The sequence below is a fragment of the Aquila chrysaetos genome, chromosome 25, assembly GCF_900496995.4.
Source record: "Aquila chrysaetos chrysaetos chromosome 25, bAquChr1.4, whole genome shotgun sequence".
Classification (NCBI taxonomy): Eukaryota; Metazoa; Chordata; class Aves; order Accipitriformes; family Accipitridae; genus Aquila; species Aquila chrysaetos.
This window is the reverse complement of record NC_044028.1, coordinates 16,453,322-16,477,158: the sequence shown is the minus strand read 5'-3', so window position 1 is coordinate 16,477,158 and position 23,837 is coordinate 16,453,322. Positions and strand designations below refer to the sequence as shown.

General features: G+C 37.4%; 1 protein-coding gene across 8 annotated transcripts in view; it reads left to right on the top strand.

Annotated features, from left to right (window-relative positions):
* KATNIP (katanin interacting protein) overlaps window positions 1–23,317 on the top strand; it is a 64,607-nt gene extending 41,290 nt beyond the window's left edge. For all 8 annotated transcript variants that reach the window (XM_041120125.1, XM_041120124.1, XM_030002502.2 and 5 more), the window contains 10 exons: window positions 3,275–3,452; window positions 5,945–6,110; window positions 10,707–10,864; window positions 11,185–11,249; window positions 12,442–12,552; window positions 14,405–14,544; window positions 17,142–17,243; window positions 17,901–18,061; window positions 20,398–20,486; window positions 21,841–23,317. In XM_041120125.1, the coding sequence (XP_040976059.1) occupies window positions 3,275–3,452; window positions 5,945–6,110; window positions 10,707–10,864; window positions 11,185–11,249; window positions 12,442–12,552; window positions 14,405–14,544; window positions 17,142–17,243; window positions 17,901–18,061; window positions 20,398–20,486; window positions 21,841–21,896 (1,226 nt within the window). In that variant the 3' untranslated portion in view covers window positions 21,897–23,317. The remainder of the gene's footprint in view (window positions 1–3,274; window positions 3,453–5,944; window positions 6,111–10,706; window positions 10,865–11,184; window positions 11,250–12,441; window positions 12,553–14,404; window positions 14,545–17,141; window positions 17,244–17,900; window positions 18,062–20,397; window positions 20,487–21,840) is intronic.
* Window positions 23,318–23,837: the final 520 nt, after the last annotated feature.

The window sequence follows — 23,837 nt, the reverse complement described above, 5'->3', positions numbered from 1 at the left end:
AAAGCTAGACCAGAATGTTATATCCATACTTAAAACACCTGATTTCTTTATCTTGTACAAAACCAACTCTCTGTGGGCCTTTAAATTATTGTCCATAGAGCTTCTGGATGGCCCAGAAGTTTCACTATCAGTTCCTGGTCTTTTGACCAGCACAAGAGAAATTGGGTTCTTGGGCCTGGCATAAAGTCTTTAGCAACCTGTGATGTGCTCTCTGAAAATATACGCAATGCTGTGGCTTAGTCAGCCACACATCGGTGAACTATACCTATGATCTGTGATCTATGACCTATGAACTATATCTGGATCTGTGAACTTTTATCTATGAACATGTCTATGATCAATTCATATGTGTGAACTTAAGATGCCTTTCCCTCCTCCAGTTTCTCAAAATGGGCGAAAAAGATAGTGAGGGTGTGATTCAGAGCTCAGCAGATGCAGTGTCTCACACTGACAAGATATTGTTAATCAGCTGATTGGACTAACTTGTCTCTGCCAGACAAAGAGGTCCTGATTTCCATGAGTTCTTGCAGGGAAAGAGGTGGAGAAAGCTAGCTGTATTTAAGGGAGGCTTTCCATGTCTTATGAAACACAAAAGAAACTCCAATTTAGTCTCTTACACTGAAAAAAATTCCATTAATTGCTACAAGGGACTATCTTTGTAAATGACCTTGCACAAAAGCAAATAAACCAACTAGAAGCTACAACCTTATTTTTGCCAATGATTTTTGCATACCCTGTCCTGCCTGTGTATATTGTTCCTTGTTCTCCTTATTCTGTGGGGTGGTCTCTTAGACCTGGAGTGAGAGTCCTCTTACTTCTTCTCGTTCTGGGAAATTACTGGGAATTGTGCAAAACTTAGTATCAGTACTGCCTTTTTCATCTGGGACTCCTGGTAATAAATTGTGCATGGAGTCACTGAGGATTTGTATCCTTGACCTGTTGTAGGTAGTTTTCATCTCTTTCATCCTGCTACCAGTTATGATGTCAAGGAAAAATAGTGCCTCAAAGTGTGATGATCACTGGTACAAAGTCCAGCTAGTGGCTAGTTACTAGAGATGACCCTCAGGGATCAATACTACTATAGTCTGCACTGATTAATGTCTTTTTTTTAAAGAACTTGGATGATGGGATAAAGTGCAATCTCAGCAAGGTTGTGGATGATACCAAACAGAGGGCAGTGGTTAATATGCTGGAGGGCAAGGCTGTTTTTCAGAGGGACCTCAACAGGCTGAAGACATGGTAATCTCAGCATATCACCTAATGTAACCTCATGAAGTTCAGGGCAAATGCAAAGACCTGTGTGTGGAGTGTAATAACCCATGCCACAGGAGAGGCTGGGGGCCAGCTGTGTGAGAAAGGGGCTTTGCACTGAAGGGCCTGAAGTCCTTGTAAGACCACAAGTTGAACAAGGGTCAGCAGTGTGGCCTCTCAGTAAAAGCGACCAGCTGCCTCCTGGAATGCAAAAATAAGAGTGCAGCCAGCTGGGCAAGGAGAGGGATTCTTTCCCTGTATTTGACACTTGTGAGGCTGTATTTGGAGTACTGTGTTAAGTATGGAGCTCCCTAGGACAAGAAGAAAATTGACATACTGGTGTGAGTCCAGGGGAGGAGGGTCACCAAGGTAGTCAGGAAGCTGGAGTACCTGACATGTGAGAAAAGCATGAGAGTGCTGGGTTGGTTTGTTCATCCTGGAGAAGAGAAGGTGAAATCTTGCTGTTGATATCTATTGGGAGGGCATAGAAAGGACAGATCCAGGCCATTCTCAGGCATGGACGTAGGATTGGGTTGAGAGGCAGCGGAAACAACAAGGTAGAAGACAAGAATTTCCAACTGGGTATTAGGAAATCTTTTTCACCCTGAGGGCAATCAAACACTGGAACAGGGGTTCAGAGAGGTTTTGAAATCTGCCAGCCCTGGAGACATTCAAACTTTCACTGGATAAACTCCTGAGAGATCTAATCTAATGGACTTGCTCTGAGTTTGGAGTCAGACTAGAGATCTCCAGAAGTCCCTTCCACCCTGCATCATTCTGAGATTCTGTGAAGGCATTGGCATGGTGATGTGAATACTAAACCTTGTGTGGATAGCTGCTTCACCCTATCTTTTCCATTTTGTTTGAAAATATACTCTGGTTTTGCCTGAGAACTCTTGCATGCTTGTATCCTAAGCAAGTTTAGTCTTAGCAATGGTCTTGGGAATAGCATCTAATATCAATACAGCCATAGCTCCAAACTTGTCAGCTAATAGAACTATTTATTTCTTAGTGTCCTTGCAAATGCTAATGAGATCTTACACCCAAGTGAATTTATGTGTATATCAAGATTTAGTCTCGTGTAAATTGCTATGGCTATTTAGAGGTAATTGGGCTGGATAGCTTACTAGGTTTAATGCTTGTTTGTTTTACAGGGCATCATGACTACTGGTGCTTCTTTAGACATTATCCAACCTGATTATTTCTGGGCTTCTGTAACATGTGAAATGAAAGATATTTTTAATTTACAGTGATAGATTTTTATGGAACCTGATCAGATTGGAACATTACTTGTTATATCTGTATATGCTATTTATATTTTTTCAGTAAGGCATGAAACAGGTGGATCTGAAGGTACACATACAATCTTTTGTCTGCCCAATTTTTCTTTCCTATTTATTTTCTGGAGATGCAGGCTAGTGAACATTGCTGCTTTTTACTAATGCTGTCCCATTAAAACACTTCCATGTGTCCAGTTCTGACATGAAGATAGTAACCTAAACACATTAGTAAACCAAATTTGGTTTTTGGTTTAACTATGAGTTGGTGTTCTCTAACAATTTATGGATTTATGAGAGACTGGGTTTATATGAATCTATATAGTCATTTAGCTCGCAAAAGATGATAGCTAGACTTTAGACTAATAGGTCTTCTCTGTGTCTGCATAATCACAAAATCTGTCATGTAACTGCTTAAATGTATCTTTGAATTACTGTCAGTCTACAATCTAAGTAATGAGACACTTGATAACATGCTTGATCAGGAGTTCTATAGTTACAAGTGAACAAGATGTTGGTAGCCTGCTAAAGGGGGCTAACACAGATTTACAGAAGATACTATGCTATTACATGGAGGTAGGCATGCAGACCAGGAAGTATCCAAATACAGCATATAAAGTTATTTAATCTAAACAAATTACACATCCTGCTAATTGGTGGGGCTTGCATGCATGCTGATACTGGCTCCTTACTTCAAACCAGTAAGTATGTACATGTATATATTATGTGTATATTCTTTTATATAGGCCTGCAACTGAATTTTACCATGACCTGGGGAGACTCTCATTACCTTGGACTGACAGGACTTGAAGTGATAGGAAAGAATGGTCATGCATTAAAAATAAGTACAGAACAGATTTCTGCTTCACCCCAAGACTTAAATGATCTTCCAGAGTATACAGGAGATTCCAGAACATTAGAAAAGTAAGTAGTGAAAGAGTTGGATTGTCCAAGCATTTTCTGCAGGGCTCTTTTTTTCCCTTTGTTCCTGTTGTTTCCACAAACAGTTTTGGAGTTTATCAATTTTAGATGCGTTTTACATCAGACTTTATAAAGTGACAGAGTTATATAAACTTTTATTATGTTAACACATGTTAATGCGAACATGATTTTCATACCATCACTGCTCATTCTTGGATTTCACAAGCTACCCAGGAACAGCTTGTTGTAGAAACATGAATGAGATGTTTTCAAAGGATGGTGTTTGAGTTAGGAGATGGTAACATGCCTGGTTGGTATCTCTGCTAAGGACTTTCCAGGCAGAAATGTGGATGTTCTGTAGCATCTGTCTATGCATATGCAGTGATATTTATGCAGGATTTCAGGATAATTTCAAGGACAATTTTCAAGTTAGCAAAGGGTGAGGATGTATTAGGGAATTACACAAATAGGTGCCATTCTTTTCGCAATTCTGCAGCTTTTTTTTTTTTGTAATTCCAGTGAAGTTTTTTTAATTGACAAGTATACTTCCTCAAATTAACTTGTATTTCCTAAATGGTAGCAGTATAGAAATCATAGGCTATAGGTCTGGAGAGGACTTGGCATTTGGTTGTTATTGAAGCTTTATCCTGTTGTTTCCAAGTCATATCTTCATTTTAAAGGGTATTTTCAGTTGTAATCCTGTCCTCTGGCATGTTTGTTGTCTGTGAATAGGTTTATGAATTAAGACTTTTCTTTTCAAAGTCTTTGTTGAGCCTTGCTTAGAATGTTGTATTTATCTACATCTACACTAACTCTGTTCTTTGTAATTTCTGCTAATCTGACTAATACAGATGTCAAGCTTACTTGTATATAATGCGTCAGTTCTTCTGCCTATTTGTATGAAAATCTCTTCTGTAGGCACCAAGATCTAAGAAATCTTCCCATTAGATCCCCTGTGATGAAGAGATTCTGGTGGTGGAGTCTCTCAATACTCCACCATGATGAACCCAGATGCAAAGAATTCATTTAGCTTTTCTGTTGGTGTCTTATCTTCTCTGAATGCTCCTTTTCCAGCCTCGTCATCGGTTGATCCTACAGAATTTCTGGCAGGCTTTCTGCTTCTGATGTATTTGAGGAATTTTATTTATGGTACCTTTTGCTTGCTAGCCTTCATACTCTTTTTTGGCCTGTGCATACGCACTTAGCCTTCCAGAGTTTATGATCCTATCAATTTAAGGTTTTTTTGATCATTAATTTTGTTGAAAGATGGCTTGTAATACCTTTCTTTATCCTGCCACTGAGCCAGACTGGCTTTGATTTTTCAAGTCCTCCCTCTTTCTAACATCTTTCTTAGTAAGTGGGATACATTTGTTCTGTGCTTCTAGTATGATATCCCTTAATATTCTCTCTGCTCTGTATAATGATTTTATTTTATTTTGTTGCCCCCCCTTTTTTTTTTTTTTGACGTACTTTGTCATTTTTCCTTAAGAACATTTTTGGGCACAAGAAATAGGGGTTTTTTTGGCTTTTGATATTTCTGCAAGCATGTTGAATTTGAGTACACTACAGTGCTCTTCAACTGTAGCATTTGGAATAGGTCCTGTGTACTATTCAGGACCAAGTCAAGGATTATATCTTCTCTCATGGGATCCGTAATCAGTTCCTCTGTGATACAGTCATTATTCAAGTCTTTTTCTTTAAGGAACTGCCAAGTCTGGCACTCATTCTTCCATTAAACTTTTAAAGAAATAGTAATTACATAGGGCAGTGTACCAAAGTAATTACAGTGGATAATTAGTTCATATTCTCCTTTACCCCATCTTTGTATGCCGTAGTTTGCGGTAGAAGAATTTAAAGTCAGGGTTCCAAAATGAGGAAATAATGGAAATAACTTTATCAAGTCAGCCTGAAGTCTGTGCTCTTATGAAAAGACATTGTCATGCTAATAGAAAGCTTTTTAAAAAAGTAGGAATGTGCGTAACTGTGTGCATGAAGAAGGACGTGAACAAACTCTGCTTCTTCTCTGGGTTATCCAGCTGCCATCCAGCTCCTTGTTGGATTCTGTATGGTTGCATTGGCATAATAACACACCACGAAGTGCCAGATATACTAGTTTAGGCATGGAACTATATTAATAAGTTATATTGTGTCTGGGTCTTAGAGTTTTGCCTTTGGCCATTTTGGTACAAAAGTAGTTGAGCTTTCCTCTGCCTGCCCCTGTTGACACAGGGAAAACCTAAGGATTTTTCTGGTTTTCCTCAAATGGGCCCAACTAAAGGAAATACTGTTTTTTCTCCCCCCACTGCCTTTAATTCAACAATCGCATATTATTTTTTATGTTTCCTTTGCTTTTTAATTGTATACACATGAGCACAATAAGCCCTTGGAGCTGGAAGTGGCATCTAGAAAAAAATTAACACCTAGTAAAGTACCTGATTTTCATGAGAAAAGCGAGCTTTTCTTTTTTTGCAGCTAATGGATTTTTCTCTTTGTAGGTTAATAGATGGGACTAATATCACAGTAGAGGATGCCCATATGTGGCTCATTCCCTTCTCTTTTGGAGAAGATCATCTGCTTACAATCCATTTTGATAAAATTGAAAGTATTGCAGGGCTTCGCTTTTGGAACTATAATAAATCTCCGGAGGATACCTATAGAGGGGTAAGTAAAAGAAAAGGAGCAGTGCCAGCAAAAATATACAGCAGTGCATTGGAAAATTGGTACTGTGATGAATGAATACAGCTGCCTTAATGGAACACCATAAATCTTTCTAGATTGTCTGAGTCTGAATTTTGTGGCAGGTATAATGCATTTCTGTCTCCACAAACAGCAAATGTTGAAAAAAAGCCAGAGATAGTTTAAAGAAATCTTCACAGCTGATTTTTCTAAGAGACACATACAATAGCACATATTATTTTCAAGGTACATGATTCTGAAGTGGTATCCTCTCAGTACCTAGTATTTATGCCTACCATATGATTCTTTATTTCCTGGAACACGTGGAATGATAGAACAGGGATACTTCTCCAACAGAAATTCTGTTTAGGTGAGTTACAGAAGGCCGGTCAATCAATACTACCTTTTCCAAGAAGCAGGAAGAGTCTCTAGAACTCCAGTGTTTATTAGGGAAAGTTGACATCTTCAAACAGTTTGGCTAAAATAGTTTAGCTAAAATGGTATAACATACCTCCGTTCTTCTTTTTCCAAATTGCTTGTTTTACTTTTTTTTTTCATATTGAATTATTGGAATTGACTGGCAATTGACACCTGTTGGAGATCATGTTACATCTTGCTGGCACTCTGAGTTTGGCTGTCCCTCATTTCCCTGGTTTTTCTCAGAAGCTATACATGCACTTGTTATGATAATGAAGAAGTAGTTGCTGTTCACTGCATAGAAAGTTTATGAATCCATTTGTTTCCAGATCTTTCCCTTCACATATAACTGTTGCATTCTTGATGTCCAAACTCAGTTATTAGATAAGAAGAAAAATGTTGGTATGTATTAAACTAGAGAGAGACAGGACAAAAAGGATGAGCAAAGTTCTGGAAAAAATTTTAGAATTTAAGTTGGAGGCATGGATCCTTCATAGGATTGGGCAACATAGTGGCAAAAGTTGCAGAACTGCTTCTCTGTGTAAATTTACCTTCCAGGAATTGCTTTAATATGAACACCACATAAATGTGTGGAGAGGTGTTCCCTCTCCACAGCAGAGCCCTGGCATCTTTTAATATCAGCATGGGATGTTGTTGAGTGCCAAAGACTGGCCAAAGACTCCCAGAGGGCCAGAGCATAAGATCCTTCATTTAAGCCACAATTGATCTAGAAATTTTAACCTATGGCACCTGATTTCATAATACATTGCATTAACCGAACCTGTTTGACACATGGGAGGGTTCAGGAGCATGTTGAGTTTACCATCTCAACATACCCCCTGTATAACAACTAGGGTTTTTTAGTAAAATCTGTGTCCTGGTTTCGGCTGGGATAGAGTTAATTTTCTTCCTAGTAGCTGGTACAGCGCTGTGTTTTGGATTTAGGATGAGAATAATGTTGATAACACACTGATGTTTTAGTTGTCGCTGAGCAGTGCTTACACTAAGTCAAGGACTTTTCAGCTTCTCATACTGCCTTGCCAGCGAGTGGGGTGTGGGGGGGTGGGCAAGAAACTGGGAGCAAACACAGCCAGGACAGATGACCCAAACTGGCCAAAGGGCTGTATGATGTCATGCTGAACAATAAAACTGGGGGGAGTTAGCTGGGGGGTGGCAGCCCGCTGCTCAGGGACTGGCTGGGCATCTGTCAGCGGGTGGTGAGCAATTGCATTGTGCATCACTTGTTTTGTATATTCTTTTATCATTATTATTATTTTCCCTTCTTTTTCTGTCCTATTAAACTGTCTTTATCTCAAACCACGGGTTTTACCTTTTTTCCAGTTGTCTCCCCCATCCCACTGGGGAGGAGTTAGCAAACGGCTGTGTGGTGTTTAGCTGCCTGCTGGGTTAAACCACAACAAACTGTTACTTAATTGATATGATTTGGCATAAAGAAAGGACTCTTCCCTATGAGAGTGGTACAGCTCTAAGAGCTCTCAGGGAGCTCTCAACTCCCTGTATGTGTGTCTCAGTTATTAAAGGAGGGAAAGAAATAGCCAAATCCCTAAAATCTAACGTGGAATTTGGTCTTTGGAGGCCAAACCAAGAAAGAAAGGAAGGTATGTTTTCACAGTTTACTTTGCTAGGTAGAAAAAAGAGGTGAGTCTGATAAAGTATGCATGCAGGTGGCACACCTCTAAGTCCCTTAACAGTTAGTGGGTACAATTTAAATGAGGAGTTCATACCTGCAGTCCTGTAAAAGGATGAAATAAATTATTTGGAAAACTGAAGATGAAAGGTATCTGCTGGGCCACAGTGAAGAAGCTTTAGACTATAAACCTAGGGCATCATGACATCTGTCTATTGAAGTATTGCTGTTCCTTCTAAGAAACAGTCACAGGGTATGAGATATAATGATTTGCTAGGCAGCTGTAGACTGGTGGATTCTATTCACAGCTTTAGTATGAGAGGGTAATGGCAGTGAACTGTCAAAATGAAGGCTTGTGTGCTATTTCTATGAAAAATTAGCTTGTGAAAGCTTTGTTATGTGATTTGTAAAATGCTATGTGTGACGGTTGAGTGCCTTCTCAGATGATGAAAATTACTTAGAAATGAGGGCTGTAAAGGGCACATAAATATAAGCAGCTGTGGTATAATAGGTAAGATTTCATCTCTAAGTCTCTAGACTTCCCATTCAATATGTGTTTCCTAAACTAAAGTGTATTTCAGTGGGTTTTTCACTTCCTCTCCTTAGCCTGGCAGACTGATTCAGCTGGAAAGTAGCATGCAGAAGAGTTTCTGATATGAAAAGGGTATTTCCTTTCTTTGCTCCCAAGCATATTAAAGATGAAACCAGAAATAGTTATTTCTCCATACGTGGTACTCATAAAAACTTGGTACTCATAAAAACATTCCCTCCTAATTAATCTTCATGCTCTTTGGAAATGAACTCCTCTACTCTAGTACAGTACCCGAGGTTTTCAAATCAAGAAATGTTTGTGTAAAAAAAAAAAAATACAACTTCCTGAAAATTATTTGCTTTTGGGATATTGCATGTGTAACTTACTGAAATTGTAATTGAATAAAAAATCATTACAAATGTAAAAAATATGAAAACTGTTATGAATATCAGGTCACTGATAATATACAGGCTTTGCAGAAAACTCTGAATGTTTTTAAGTTCTTCTCAGACAGACACCTGAAAGGGGAATTTTAACTATAAATATTTATATCTATTTTTAATAGAAATCCTAATAATGAGAATTAAATAATTGCATATAAAACTAAGTTAACCTCAAATTGTCATATATACATCAGTCAGTATAAAATCCAAAGATTAGAAAACTGACTCACATTACCTTTAGACTACATTAAGTCTTTTCTTAACTCTATTTTGGTTCAGTCCATTAATCAGCAAGCTTTAATCATAGTGCCAGTTATACAGCCATGTTGTTATATTTTAGAGGTATTATTCCTTCCTTAACCAGTAGTTAGTGAAAGACTCAGTGCGATAAATGCTGCTTGTGATTAATGTTAAGTTATATTTAACATATTTCAGGGCAAGATGCAGTGACAATTGTTGCTGCATGACTGAATGTGACTGGGATCATGCATACAGCACAAGGTGGTGCTAATGGGGAGGGTGAAGGGGCCAGGACTCCTGCATCATCTGAATAAGTATACCTGAATTATTTAGTTTAATCTTCAGAGATTGTATAAGATGTGCATGCATCTATGATGTGGACAGGCTCAATTGTTTCTGCCTGGTATGGGTACCTCTTCTTTATTCATATGCCCTTAGGTTACATGCAGCACTGCTGGGTAGACGAGTTTGCATGATCCTGGAAAAGTCCAAGTGCCACCTGCCACAAAGACAAATAGAACTTATGAAATACAGGCTTTCTGGAAGTGCAACAGAGACACAAAAGAGTCTGCTCGAGAGAGAGTACCAGGTTATGTGATTTCTTAAAGGCTAGCTTCAGCCAATGCTGAGCAATCAGGCCTGATCTAGCATTACATTCAGGTGCATGATGACTAACTGTCTCCTCAAATCAGCTTTGTGACATATGCTGACTTGAAAGCCGAGTCTCTCCATTCTGTTGATGTGTATGTATTGCTGCAGGCTCAGGAATCATAGAATCATAGAATCATTTAGGTTGGAAAAGACCTTTAAGATCATTGAGTCCAACTGCAAACCTAACGCTGCCAAGTCCACCACTCAACTGTGTCCCTAAGTGCCACATCTATAAGTTTTTTAAATCCCTCCAGGGATGGTGACTCAACCACTTCCCTGGGCAGCCAGTTCCAATGCTTGATAACCCTTTCAGTGAAGAAAGGAAACTTCGGTTTGCTGGGATCTAGTGAGATGCAGTAATTGAAGGATCTCTTCAGTACATTTTTGTTTGGTTGTTTTTTTCCCCCAAATCCTCACTTCTCCCATCCCCATCAATGTCAGCTATGATGCTCTGAATTGCACACTATGGGTTGCAACTGGTATCTGCTGGTTTAGGCTTTCTTTTGGCAAAGGATGTCATACTATAGAGGAATTCAAAATTATTGAAATTATTTCAGCCTCTGAAGGGAATGCAGTTGTTTTGGATCTATTTTATTTTATGTAATGTAATTTAATATCATGTCATGTAATCTTACATTATTTTAAACCAGGCTAAAGTAGTCCATGTGTTGCTGGATGGTCACAGCATCTCCCCACCAGAGGGTTTTCTTATCCGCAAGGGACCAGGCAACTGCCATTTTGACTTTGCCCAAGAAATTCTCTTTCTTGACTATCTGCAGCCCCAGCTGATTAATAAAGTACAAAGGAGGTAAAGTAGGATGTTTTTGCTATCTGAACCACACAATTTCTCTTAACTGTTCAGTATTCTTTCATATTCTCTGTCGAAGCCAATTGTATGAGGCACCTGGATGAAAATATGAAGGACTTAGAGCAAAACATTTAATTGGGTTTTAACTATATACAGTTAACCAGATTTTATTGAGATCAGAGGACAATCTAGTCCATAATCGCAGGAAGGGGGGTTGGGGGTGGTGTTTGTGGAGGCTTAGTTCTTTCATTTTATTCTCTTTTTTTCTGAATGAGCCAAGGGTACATAAAGAAAATATTTTGTCTTATTTTTTTTGGTAGGACTGGCTCAAAGAGAATGGAACAGGCTAGTATGGACTACGAAGCACCGTTAATGCCATGTGGTTGTATCCTTCTCTGTCATTTTCTTACTTGTCATATAGAATATTTCAGAGTTATATACTATGATTATGAGTCCTGAGCTTTTTGAATCCAACAATTTCTGGTGCTTTAAGAAATTAACAAGATACCAAGAATATGAGAAAGGCTTCCATTAAGTATGAATTAAGAATAAAAAAAAGGAACATAATATATGAATGTGTGACTTGTTTTCAGATACTCTGGTAGCTTTTTCTCCTGCCTTTTATAATCCATCCAGGCTAGAGCTAGAAGTCCATTAGCACAGTATCTAGCCAGTCTATCAAAGATAGAAGCAGCCTTCGTATTTTTGCATATCTTTGAATGTTTGTCTCATTTTATATCTTTATTAAGGTTGATCAGAACTGTGTAATATTTTTGTGATTTTTCTTAATGTTTGTGGCTTTTTAAGCTTAAGTTTTCCTAGATAAGCACAGCCTTTTGTGATAATACTTACTGTCATGCCATCCATCTATTTGATGGGCCTTTTAAATCCATTAGGCTATTCTAACCAAGTTTGGAGACAATGAGGTCTCAGCAATACTTATTTCCTACCAGTTTCATGAAAATTAGTGTCGGGGTAGAGAAAAGAGATACAAATGAGTGCTCCATTAGAGAAATGGACAGCACAGACTCCATCATTATGTTTTCTGCCATTCAGTTTAGGGACATATTTGCTGGCTGATTATCACCCATATAATTCAAAACCAGGCAAAGGCATATTCAGGAAACATAGGAAGGCAGTAAAGGCTCCAAATAGGAGCTATGGTGTTAATAAGTTGCAGTGTACAGGAAGGTAAGACCCACAATAAAAAACTTCAGTAGTTCTTCATCTGATGGAAGAACATATATGAACATGTATATATGTGAACATGTATATATGTAAACATATATAGGTAGACTTATGCCTAGTTGTGCCACCTGCAGATGTGCATTTCTGTGTGTATTATCAGTGATAGAAAAGGCAGACTTCTTGTCTTAAAATAGTTTCTTCAGAGATGTGTAAGATATAGTGAAGTCAGAAGTGAAAAACAGGGTTTTTTTCACTGTCTTAAACTGCAAATAAGAGTGTCTAACATCAAGATGTGAGCTGCACAATAATTTTTGAAACTGCAAATTAAATAGTCTGCTAGGAGAAAGTATCACTATCAAAATTTTCCTTAATAGCTTTTTGCTTTTTAGTTGTTTTTCAGTTTCAGCTTCTGACAAGTTGGGGTGATCCATACTACATTGGTTTGAATGGACTTGAGTTGTTCGATGAACATGGAGACCAAATCTTACTAACTGAAAACAGTATCCTTCTACAGACCAAGCGCCTCTATCCCTTTCAGATACACAGTTTGCTCCCTGGCACATTATCATGTGGCATCACTTGCTACTCCTTGCCAGTTTATCCCATGTGGTTACTCTGCTTGTATTTCTCTATATTCGTGTGATGATACTTGTTTCCATATGTTTTAATGTATTCTGTATACTTTCAGAACATTTGTTCTCTGAATGGGATGCACCAACAAAGCAGGACAAGGTTAGAGAAGGGAAGGCTTAAAAAGGATATGGTATTTTTTGCTGTCAACATTTGTTTCTTCTATAGTATGGAAGGACCAGAAAGTTTGATGAGCTATAAATTCATAAGAAAAGGTTGAGCTCAGTTCTTTGTTATGGAATCTTTCATTGTGCTACAAGAAAGAAATTTTTCCTAACTCTTGTTCTGGAGCTTTAGGCTATTCTAGACACCCAATCCAGTCGTGAAGATAAGGGTTGAGACTTTGAATTTGATTCAGTGTTCCCTGGGTAACCAACAGAAGGAATGAAGGACATGTTTGAAAGATTCATAGTCATCCAGGTTACACTCAGTGCTCTGCATCAGCTAAAGTCTCTTAAGAGCTGAAAGCTTCATACCCCAACATATAATTCACGTAGCTCAGTCACATGGAAGAAACAGTTTCTTAGCCATCTAGAAAGGATAAAAAGCATAGATACTGCATGAATTGTATGTCTCTAAGGATTGTCATTGCCTAATAAATAGAGGATACAATGAAAAAGGTAATAAAGGCTTTTTCCTCAGTGCTGTTTTTATTTGTATCTTGTATGATACATGATGAACTCGAAACATCTGTAATGGAGAAGAAGCATTTTGAAATTGAAAAGTGGTAACAATTTGTTTTTAAGAACAAGGGATCCTTAGCTTTTAAACAGTATGTCTTTACAGTACAATACAATGCCAGGTAAAGATACCTTAGCTCATTTTGAAGGATCGCCTGTTTCTGCCTGTACAGTAGTGTTGCTTGGATAGATTAGGATCCCCAAAAGAGCGTATTTGTCTTAGTACAGTACTAAATGTGATAATTCAGTACTGAGTCTGGAGCAAGCTTTTCTTAAACAGTCGAGGCATTGCTGTGTTATTTCTTTGAATTCTTTATAAATACTTACAGACTCAGGCCTTTTAGAAAGCAGGACAAGTGGAAATTAATGCCCCTCAAACTGGATTGCTAGGGATTTATAATTCTGAAGACAGTCCCATCCATCCACATTTCTTTGCATGTCTTTAACATACATATGTTTTTAACATAAATGTTCTCTTACAGAGAAAATCTGGTTACCTAGAAAGCCTGTTCAATAGAAGGTTTAATCTTTCCCTCTCAAAGAACTGAAAGAAGGCCTTATTAGACAGTTACTGATTTTTATCACAAACCTTGAGGAACTCAAGTGAAACCTAGTCTGACTGATGACTACCTTCTGCAGGGATACTTTTCTTGAGATATGTTTCATATGAGGAGTTTTCACAAGTTCATGCTAAAAAAATGGGGCTTTGTCACAAAAAAGCTGGGAAGTGCCTATTCCTGATAAGGGAACTTTATCGATGAAGTCATAAATACATATTTGAAAATAAATTAAATGTAGCTAGTAAATTTATTCCTATTTGAAAAATAATTTTGAATGCCAGAATCTGTAAGGGTTGTCCTGCTTTTAAAAATGTGCCCCCAAGTTCCTCAGTCACCTCTGTGAAGTAGTCAGAGTATTTTTAAGTTTTACTGCTGTAGTGGTGAATACTTGTTCATGGAATCTGAAAGAGCAGTCATGAACTTTTGAATATGGTGTTTCTGAAATGTTCTTTTCGGTTATTTACGCTTAAAGTTTTTTTCAGATATTGCTGCTTTTCCAGATAGTGTCAACATTTTAGAAGATGTATCTGGAGACATCCGAACTCCAGACAAACTAATTGACAGAGTAAATGACACAACTGATGGCAGACATATGTGGCTTGCACCAGTCCTTCCTGGTTTGGTACATTTTCCCTTTTCATTCCATTTTAGTGATGTGCATAGAGGTAGCTAGAAGCATAAAGGAAAGGGGGAGCATACATAATTTTTAGGTAAATTTGATATTAGTAAATGATGCTAAATCACTGCCTTTTAGAAGTTCTTTTTATTCCGGTTTCTCTTCACTGCACAGATAGCAGCAGTATAGACTTCCCAAGTTTATAATCTGCTTCTGTCTCCATGGTGCAACAGCAGAAGAATTTCCAAGGCACGCATAGATGTTTTTTCAGTTGCTATGATAAAGATACTGACAAGAGTTTAATATGCGTGTTTTGTGCAATAAACACCTTTCAAATGGGAGCAGACTGGGATCTTAAATTCATTTTTACAAAAAGCAATGAATATTGTTCCAGCCCTAAGAATTTTTTTAATCTCATTATCTGTGTTGAATTCAAATTCATAAATTAGAGATGACAGACTTAGTATTTCATGTCCTAAGGCCCCAAGTGATTCAGCCCTTTTAGAAGCCCCATGTTTAAAATATGGAGTATCAGATACCTAAACAGGAAAAGCAGATAAACTTAGATGAGTCCTGACTTTGTTTTGGGAGAGGACTTTTTTATGGGCCTGTTATGGACATCGTTAAGATGTATTTATTTCTTACAAGAGGATGGATTTCAAAAGTAACAAAATGTAAACCTGACGTGTGATATGTTGTAGCTTACTGTGCTGGAAAAATCCTTACTCCATATGTTACAGTTATTAGAATATTAAAAGCAAAGAATTAAGTCACTTTTGAAAATACTTCATATATCATTATATGTTGTAATGCAGTGGGTATAATTAAGATAAAGCTTTTAAGTATACTTGGGAATACTGACCACTTGCATTTCTTAGAAAAATGGAAGGTCTGTGTAATGCTTGAGGCTCCTACTGTGTAGATCCCACATCTTGAGTCCTGGTAATTAATTTGATGGCATGCTCAGATATCCTTTATAACACCATGAATGGTTGATCTGACGACCATCTGAGTTTGCTCATGTCCTTATAAAAGACATGCTTGTAGAGACTCATTTTGGCAAAAAGGAAAGTAACAGTACCTGGAGTTCTAGCACAGATGCATACACTGTTTTGTGTTGTTATGTCTAACACCAAAGTTCTGAAGAAGAACGTAAGAACAGTATTAAAAGGGTAAATTGATAAAGTGTGATACGCAGGAGGGAAGAGTAAGCAATTTAGTGGTGCTTTCTGTCCTTAGACTGTAGCAAATGATACCTTTTCAGGATCCACATAGTACTTTTCTCTCTTCCATCTTCCATGGTATGGTTGTACAGCCAGGAAGTGCAAGTGGATTAAGCAATCAACCTATCCGTGATCATCTTCTGTAGTTGGGATGCTGAACCAAAGCTTGTGTATACTTACATCCTCATTGCTAGGCTGTTTTGAAACATGCTGGTTGCCTAGAAAGCTGAATTAACTCTTTGCTATATTGGAAGGTTCGAAAGCTTTAAGGAAATTTTACATTATAGCCTTTCTTTTCCTTTCTAAACATCTTTTCCTTTCTAATTCTAAAAGTGTTTTTGTCTTTTGCAAATTTATTAATAATGTAAGTATAATTTGAATTCTTTGTTCCCCTGTTACTGATTGTCATTTTATTTATTTGTTTGAGTGTATTTTCCATCAAATCTATCATCTGCTGTGAGACTAACAATTGCTATTGGAGACTATGCCCAAATCGTCTTCTGGAAAATCACAGATACAAACATTTCTATTGATCACATCTACATTTCTTTCTTCAGTAAAAAAAATGCATAATGATTTAATACAATTAACAGTATCTTCTCCAGTGCATCAAAGGATTAAAACTTCAGAGGATGCTGGAGATGGAGCTTATAATACGATGGCCAAAGTTAATATAGTAGCTCATAAAAGGAATAGCATAGAATTAACGGTAATAGGCAAGATTGGTTTCCTACAGCCTAATCTTTGGTCTTAACATCTTGACATTAATGTCACTGAAAATAAAATGAACAATACCTCAAGCAATAATTGGTTAGCCAGCATCTGGAGAATTGTCTCTACATTCCTATTAGTGTACCTCACACAAAAATTGCAAGATTTCTGCAAGAGCTTTCAAAGTCAGAGGATATAGGAGAAATTTTAGTCTTGCAAATAGAAAGGTGGATGCCATTCACGTTTGGTAGAAAGAAATGGAAGAGAATTAGGAATAGAATAGAACAGAACTGAACCGAACCTAAGCGAACTGAACCGAACCCCAGCTTGTCTTATCCTGATGCACATGTCTGTATTTGGTTGATGAAATGCTCATAAATGTGTCTTTCTACCCCTCCTCCAGTTGACTAGCAGTCCAGGATGACAAGCTCAGGTGTAGATGTCACCTTCTGATGAGTTATAGGTATATTTGAGAGGGCAGCTCTGGGGTAGAGACAACATCCGTGAATTATCAACAGAGACGATAGCTGAACTTAAATCCTTAGCATCAGTTATCTGGTGTTTAGCTATATTACTTTAAATATGGACCTCTTTTGATGCAACATACATGACAATTTAATTTCTTTGGGGAATTTGTGGTGTTAAATATAAATTAATTCTCTTTTACAGGTGAATAGGGTATATGTAATTTTTGATGTACCTACTACTGTGTCAATGATCAAGTTATGGAATTATGCCAAAACTCCTCAGAGGGGTGTGAAAGAATTCGGTGTAAGTAGTTTTTGTATGCATTTTCTATGTTCTGGTGAGTCAGCTTGCTTGATTTCTGTACTTATTTTCACAGTTTACTGAAGTGTGATTCCATATAATCTCAAAGGAGGGGATTCATCTCATTTAACTCTGCATTTAGTATTAAAATGACTAATCTATGCCAGTCATCTGTCCTCCCTTTCTTGTCTGTGGAAAGAACACTTTATCTGATTTTTTTCTTAGATAATTGTCTTAAGAAAGGATAATGCTTTTCTTTTTCCACTGACTATAGAGCAGGCCTGGAAGACTAGTTTAAACTACAAACCCAAGTTTTAGACAGCTGAAGTGAGGTGAGATTCATTAATTGCTAGATTTAAGAGTGAGTCACTCCAGTTAATAGAATGGCAATTATGTAAAACATGAAATACGTTTTTAATTACCTACTTGAAAGCTGCATTAGAAACATCAGTGAGAAGACAAAAACTTGGGGAAAAAAAAAGTCAAACCCCAGCAGCGAATAGAAAGAAATGGAAGTTTTAATGAACAAAAGCTAAACTAATGACCAGGCTTGTGAAACAAATAGGGCAAAACGATTTCTAGGTAATTGATAGAGACAGCTGCTGAAAGTGATGCCTGATTTCTGGATGTTTTGTTTGTTTGTTTCTTAAATATCTTTAGCTTCTGGTGGATGACTTGCTTGTCTACAATGGGATTCTGGATATGGTGAACCATGTAATATCAGGCATCCTACCAACCTGTGATCCAGTGGTCCCGTATCATACCATTCTCTTTACAGATGATGAGAAGATTTGCCATCAGGAAAAGAGAACTGTTATTAGGTATGTGAGTGGATCTTGATCGGAAGAAAGACTCTTGTTTTCACAAAATGTTTTTATGTGACTTGTCAGTAATATGTATACTGCTATAGAAAATTCCCTTCCAAAGCATACTCAGCCTCACTTAATGAGAAATAACCAATATTTTTTTAGGTAACAGGATCAAATTACCAGCTTTATTTGTAAGCATTTTTTTAGCACTTACTGGGATTCATGATTCATATTTACATATGTTTTCATGGAAGCATACAGTAATAAAAGAAAGAAGTTAGGCTTCCTTAGAGAAGAAATAATAAATCCCAATGATATTACATGGAGGAAAAAAAAACCCAGAAAGTTAATGAAAAGAACCAAACATCAAAAGTAAAGAAAAAGAAGTCCTCTGATTTGGCACAGATACTAATTAAGGAACCCGAATTCTACTATTTTATAAATGTTCTAAAATAATGAACTTCAGAAATGAGAAATGAATTGCATTCAGAGGAATGACACTTTGAAACCACTAAGTTGGCAATCTCACAGAAAATGTGATGAAATGCAGTGAAAAATGCACTTATATTTAGAAGGTCAGGATTGATAGGGTCTAAAAAACAGTCCCTAGCAAGGAAAATAAAGATTGAAAGAATAATTTATTTTAAATGAGATTGAAAAGTGAAAAATCGAAAGCTTTTAGAAATAAACACTTTCTTATACATTGCACAGCTAACAAATAGAATGTCTTGCACATATATCACTTGGAAAAAAAAAGGCGACAGTTTTGCGTTCAAAAATGGCACATAATTAATTCAGAAGAATATTCAAATATTTAGAAATAAGTGGAAGGAACGTAAGCTGTCCTGATTAAGAACAGAAGTTCACATTTGCCCACAGGGGTGTTCCTGTATTTCTCTAAACCTTTGGCTCTTGGCCACTGGTACTATCAGATGTTGAAATAAATTATTATTGTTTGGATGTATTGTGTTAGACTCATGGTTTTGTACAAGTGGCTGTGTTGTCATGGTAAAATTTGGAGGTAAACAATTTTTCAAGTGAAAAGGTTACTGAAAGGAAAATGTCTTGAGAAAATACGAGTTTTGAGAAATTTTTCAGTGGGATATAAAAAGGAGGAGGAGAAATGAACCTTTACTTTCTTTAGCTTAGCATCTTTCTATGAGTAAAGTTATTTTATTGGAAGCAGAGAAGCACCAGCTGTAATCCTAGATCTTTTCCACATAACCGCCTTTGCACATATTTATAAGACATATATCCTTTGATTTAGTTTTAAGAGGGGGGTCATGTAAACTGCATGATCTGTTTTCCAGTCAAGAACATGCTGAGTCTCTTCTCTTCTACACTTCTGTGCAGGAGCTTTCCTGGTCTTTCTTCTTAGCCTGTTTTGCAATCTTCTTTTCCTTTTTTTCACCTACCACCCTACTAAAATATAGGGTACTTTAGCAATAGAAGACAAATCCCTTACTACATGCTGGATAATATCCTTCCAATTTAAAAATACTCTTCAGCTTTTATATATTGTTACTTCTGATTTTGGCCTATTCTCTTTCACATGTCACTGTTCAGTATTTTATGAACTCCAAACTTGAGTCTGATATTATCAATAGTGCAAGTTCTGATTTACTTCAGTGTTGGTTCTCCTGTTTCACTCTGACAGTTTGAGAGACATTACATTTTTCTCCAAAAATAGAAACCTATTTTGTGCAGTATTTGTAGAGAAAAGAAAAATACACTTTTTTTTCCAAAGGCATGGATGTTTTGTTTTTGTCTGTGTGAAAGGGAGATGTTATTAGTGATGTTTTCTTTAACTTTCAATTCAGCTCACATTTTTTTCTGTAATTTGTTTAATTTAACTTTGAAGTTATTACTACCTTCCCAAAAAGGAATTGTTAAAATTTTGCAGCAGCCTGCAAACAAAATTTGTCACAGTAAATTAATTTTGTTTAGTTCAGAAAATTTTCAAATAATGCTATATCAACACTACAAGACACTGTTAAGTTCCATATAGGGATTTTTATACCCTCTTTGTACAGCACTGATTTAAAATCTCGCTTTGGTTAATGTGGTTCAAGCTGTGTAGGCAAGCAAGAAAATTGTAAGTGAGTATGATACTTATATTTGAATGTGTGCCTGAATGAATGCCACTAATTAAAACTGGCAAGAAGTCCTTCAGGTGGATGCAGACAGAATGCCTTTCCTTTCTAGATAGTCTCATATAATGTGGCTGTGTTTCATAGCTTTGTTTAGCCTCCAGGACCTAAATAACTTATTTGGTAACCTTTTCCATGATGCATAACTTTTCACAATGTTGATTATTTTGGCTATTGTACTGATTTGAATCTTTTCAGCAATCATGTGGGAGATCAGGATGTACGAATGATGAATGAAAATGAGATTGTCACAAACAGCAAGAAGAAACAGGTTGTGGCTGATCCAGGTTAGTTCTGTCTTCTACAGTTTTCTTCTGCTCACTTTCTACAGAGATGGGATGGATAATGAACATTGTTACAGACCTAAACTGGGAAAAGTGGGGAGATTTACACCTCTTTTATATATCTAGCTCTACTTTTTCTAACATAGGAAGGCAAACCAGGAATGTCAATACTCTGGTGGATTTTTATTCTATATCTAAATCTGAAAGTGGATGATATAGCTTATACCAACACACACAGAAGTCCTCAGGAAAGAAACTGACCAAAGATAAACTGAAAACTGGTGTTAATTGTGCAGGTTCATAGATAGCTTTTGGAATAATAGGCTCACTGCATCCCCACTGGCCTTCTAAGCAGCTTCTGAGATGATGCATATGTGTCTCACGATTAGCTGCTTGTTACTCCTCAAGCAAATCCAAAATCATGGTAAGTGTAACAAGGGGGAAAACATGTTGACTTTATGCCTCCCACTGTCTTTCTGGCTGGCCTTTTCTCTTACAAAGTGATAATTAAAAAGACAACCTCTTTTTTTCCCAAGGAGAAAGAGTAGATTGTATTTATAGTCTGAAAATTCCCAGTCATTCATTGTAAATTACTCAGAATAGCTCCCTAAATACATTACAAATTCTCAGCCAAGCTGGTATATCCATGATTGGTTTTCTCTCCTGAGCATGACACTTTCTCCAATTAGTTCCTCTAGAAAGTGTTAACAGAAATTACTTGATGGCTTTTAATAACAGTTGTGTTGGAGAAGGATTTGAAATGCCATTGCCTGTACAAATATACAGCTTCAAAGTTATTACTATATTAGCGCTAGCTGCGTCAAAAGTGTTTTGAACATCTCTGTGCCTGTTGTAATGGCATCCTGGGTTCCAGTGCAGACATACCCTAGGTCCACTAAAGAATAGCTGTCATCGTCATGGCCATCACATCTATTGTCCAGGCATTAAGGACGCACAACGCCTCTGAAGTCATCAGTTGAGGATTGCCTATCACCATCTGCCCCATGTCTCCTCTGGAGTACTTACTGGTATCAGCTGGAGTGGTTGATAACAGATTCGTAGAATGATTTGGGTTGGAGGAGACCTCATGGTTCCCCTCCTGAGGGAGGGTCCGACCTCCTACTCAGAACAGTGTCAGCATTGAATTCAGACCAGATTCCACACGAATGTGATTCCATAGGACTGTGAAAAAATTGGCAGCACTCACTGTCAATGTAAGAAACATTACTGAGAAGAGTAGCTTAGCTTTCATTCTGGGATGGAAGGAGAGATGAGCATGTTCCTTCCGCATTTTAATCTGTGGCTTCACTGTAAATACAGGTACAGTCTTAAAACAGCACTCAATTTTCCTTAACAGCTTTGCGTCCCAAAACCTGCATATGTGAAAAAGGACTGCAGAGGAGGAAAAGATAACATTGGAAAGTCCTGAATACATCCATCCCTAAATAACTGCAATCTAGATCTCCAAGATATGTATCATCCAAATGGAAGATTTTCCGTGTCTGCTGCTGCTGAACCACCTCCTGTCTTATGAGAGGAAGTTTTATTTGCTACAGGAAATTTTCTTCAGTAATGAAATTTAAAGCATGAATTCAGTTTTCTGGGTTTTTTAATTGTCATTATCTGTCTGACTGTTTTTTCCTCCTCTCTTAATTGAAAATCCGGGGAGAAAGGAACATAAAGGAGCGAGTGAGAACCTTATTGCTAGCTGACAAGTGTTCCTGCCATGTACCAAGAACTTGGGTGAAGCAGGATGGTTATAACAAGAGCTCTTTCAGAGTATTTCTCAAACTTTAATTCCTAAATCCTAGCTGGATGGTCACGAAGCTCCTCACTAGAAGGAAGTGTCTGCTTTGTTTCTGATGCCTGTAAATAGTTCTTTGGGAAATGCACTTAGAGGAAATATTCTTTACCTCTCGATTTCTGGGCTGCCACTGTGTTGATGCCGTGGCTGTCTCTAGGGGCTGACACTGTTTCTGACATCTGGAGCATGCAGAAGTGTGTTGAATGCTTTTAGAAAATGGAGATCAGGAAGTGGGTTTATCAAGGTTTAATACGTAGGTTTCAGCTGTCACTTCTTTCATCTTTTGCAGTGAAATAATTATTTCTTTCATTATTTCACTACCATGAAAAAAGAAAAATAGGTGTTTTGCCTGAAATGCCACTAACAGGCGCTCTACACATTCTTCAGAGTCCTCCTGCTACAGAGCAATGCTATTTTCTCCTATTTTGCCTGAATTGATTATATGAACGAGGAGGCCATACCTCTGTGCTGCACCAACCAGATCTGTGGCCAGCAACATATCATCACTTTTGACAAATGGTAAATGCATTTTAACTAGCAGAAGGTAAGGAGTAAACCGCATTTTTAAACACAGAGTACCCTGTATATGTAGTCATTTAAACAAAAACTCTAACCAAATAATTATACTGCAGGATTTGTAGCTATGCAAAAGTACTTTTTACTGAAAATTTGTCGGTTGTGACAACCTGTAAATCTCTTCCATAGAAGATTCTTCCTTTCTCGTTTAGAACTCGCTCATTGTTTCCAGAGAGAACTGAACACTCTGAAGTCAGTATATACTTTTAGACATGAAACAGAGATATACTATTGCAGCTCCTGATACAGAATTAAAATGTTCTGTTTCCCATTCTGTACTAAGTCAGGAGTGCAATATCTTGTATATTGCCTATGAAAAGCATACTTCTTAACTGGTGTTGGCTAAACTGAAAAGACAGAACATAGCAATGCATTTCCCAGATTTCTGTGTATTGATGGAGCAACAAAATGTATTTTGTACTAAATACAAAACACTTTACTTCTAAATGTAAAATAGTGTGAGTATATTGTACTTTGTTGAAAGGCTCTTCCCAAATTGCACTGACAAAAGAACCCTCTGTTGTTCTGAGAACTGTCTCCCCTTGTGTTCTCAGGTAACCATCATGTGCAACTCCAAAATGAAAAAGAGGAGAAGCTGCAAGGGGGGTTACTGGTAGAGCTAAGAACAGATATAAATGTATGCGTTTGGAAGAGGAGAGGCTATAACAGCAAGGTTTTTAAGACTTAAGGCACAATCACAGATTTGTCATGTAGGCAATCTCTAGATGAGATGAGACCTGTCACATTGTTTGTTCTTCTGAGCAAATTGCATTGAATGTGAAGATAAATGAAATCCGTCATGTTTCCTGGCACAGAATAGCATCCTTCTTATTGATCAGAAAAGGTATGAGGGGGAGAGTACTTTCTATGCTCATCTGTCTTCTCTGTATCTGTCTGGAGCATTTCAAGTCCTATGTGATGGACTAACGATTTTTCAACCCTAAGCCTTTGAGGTAAGTCCAGGTTTTGTAAAT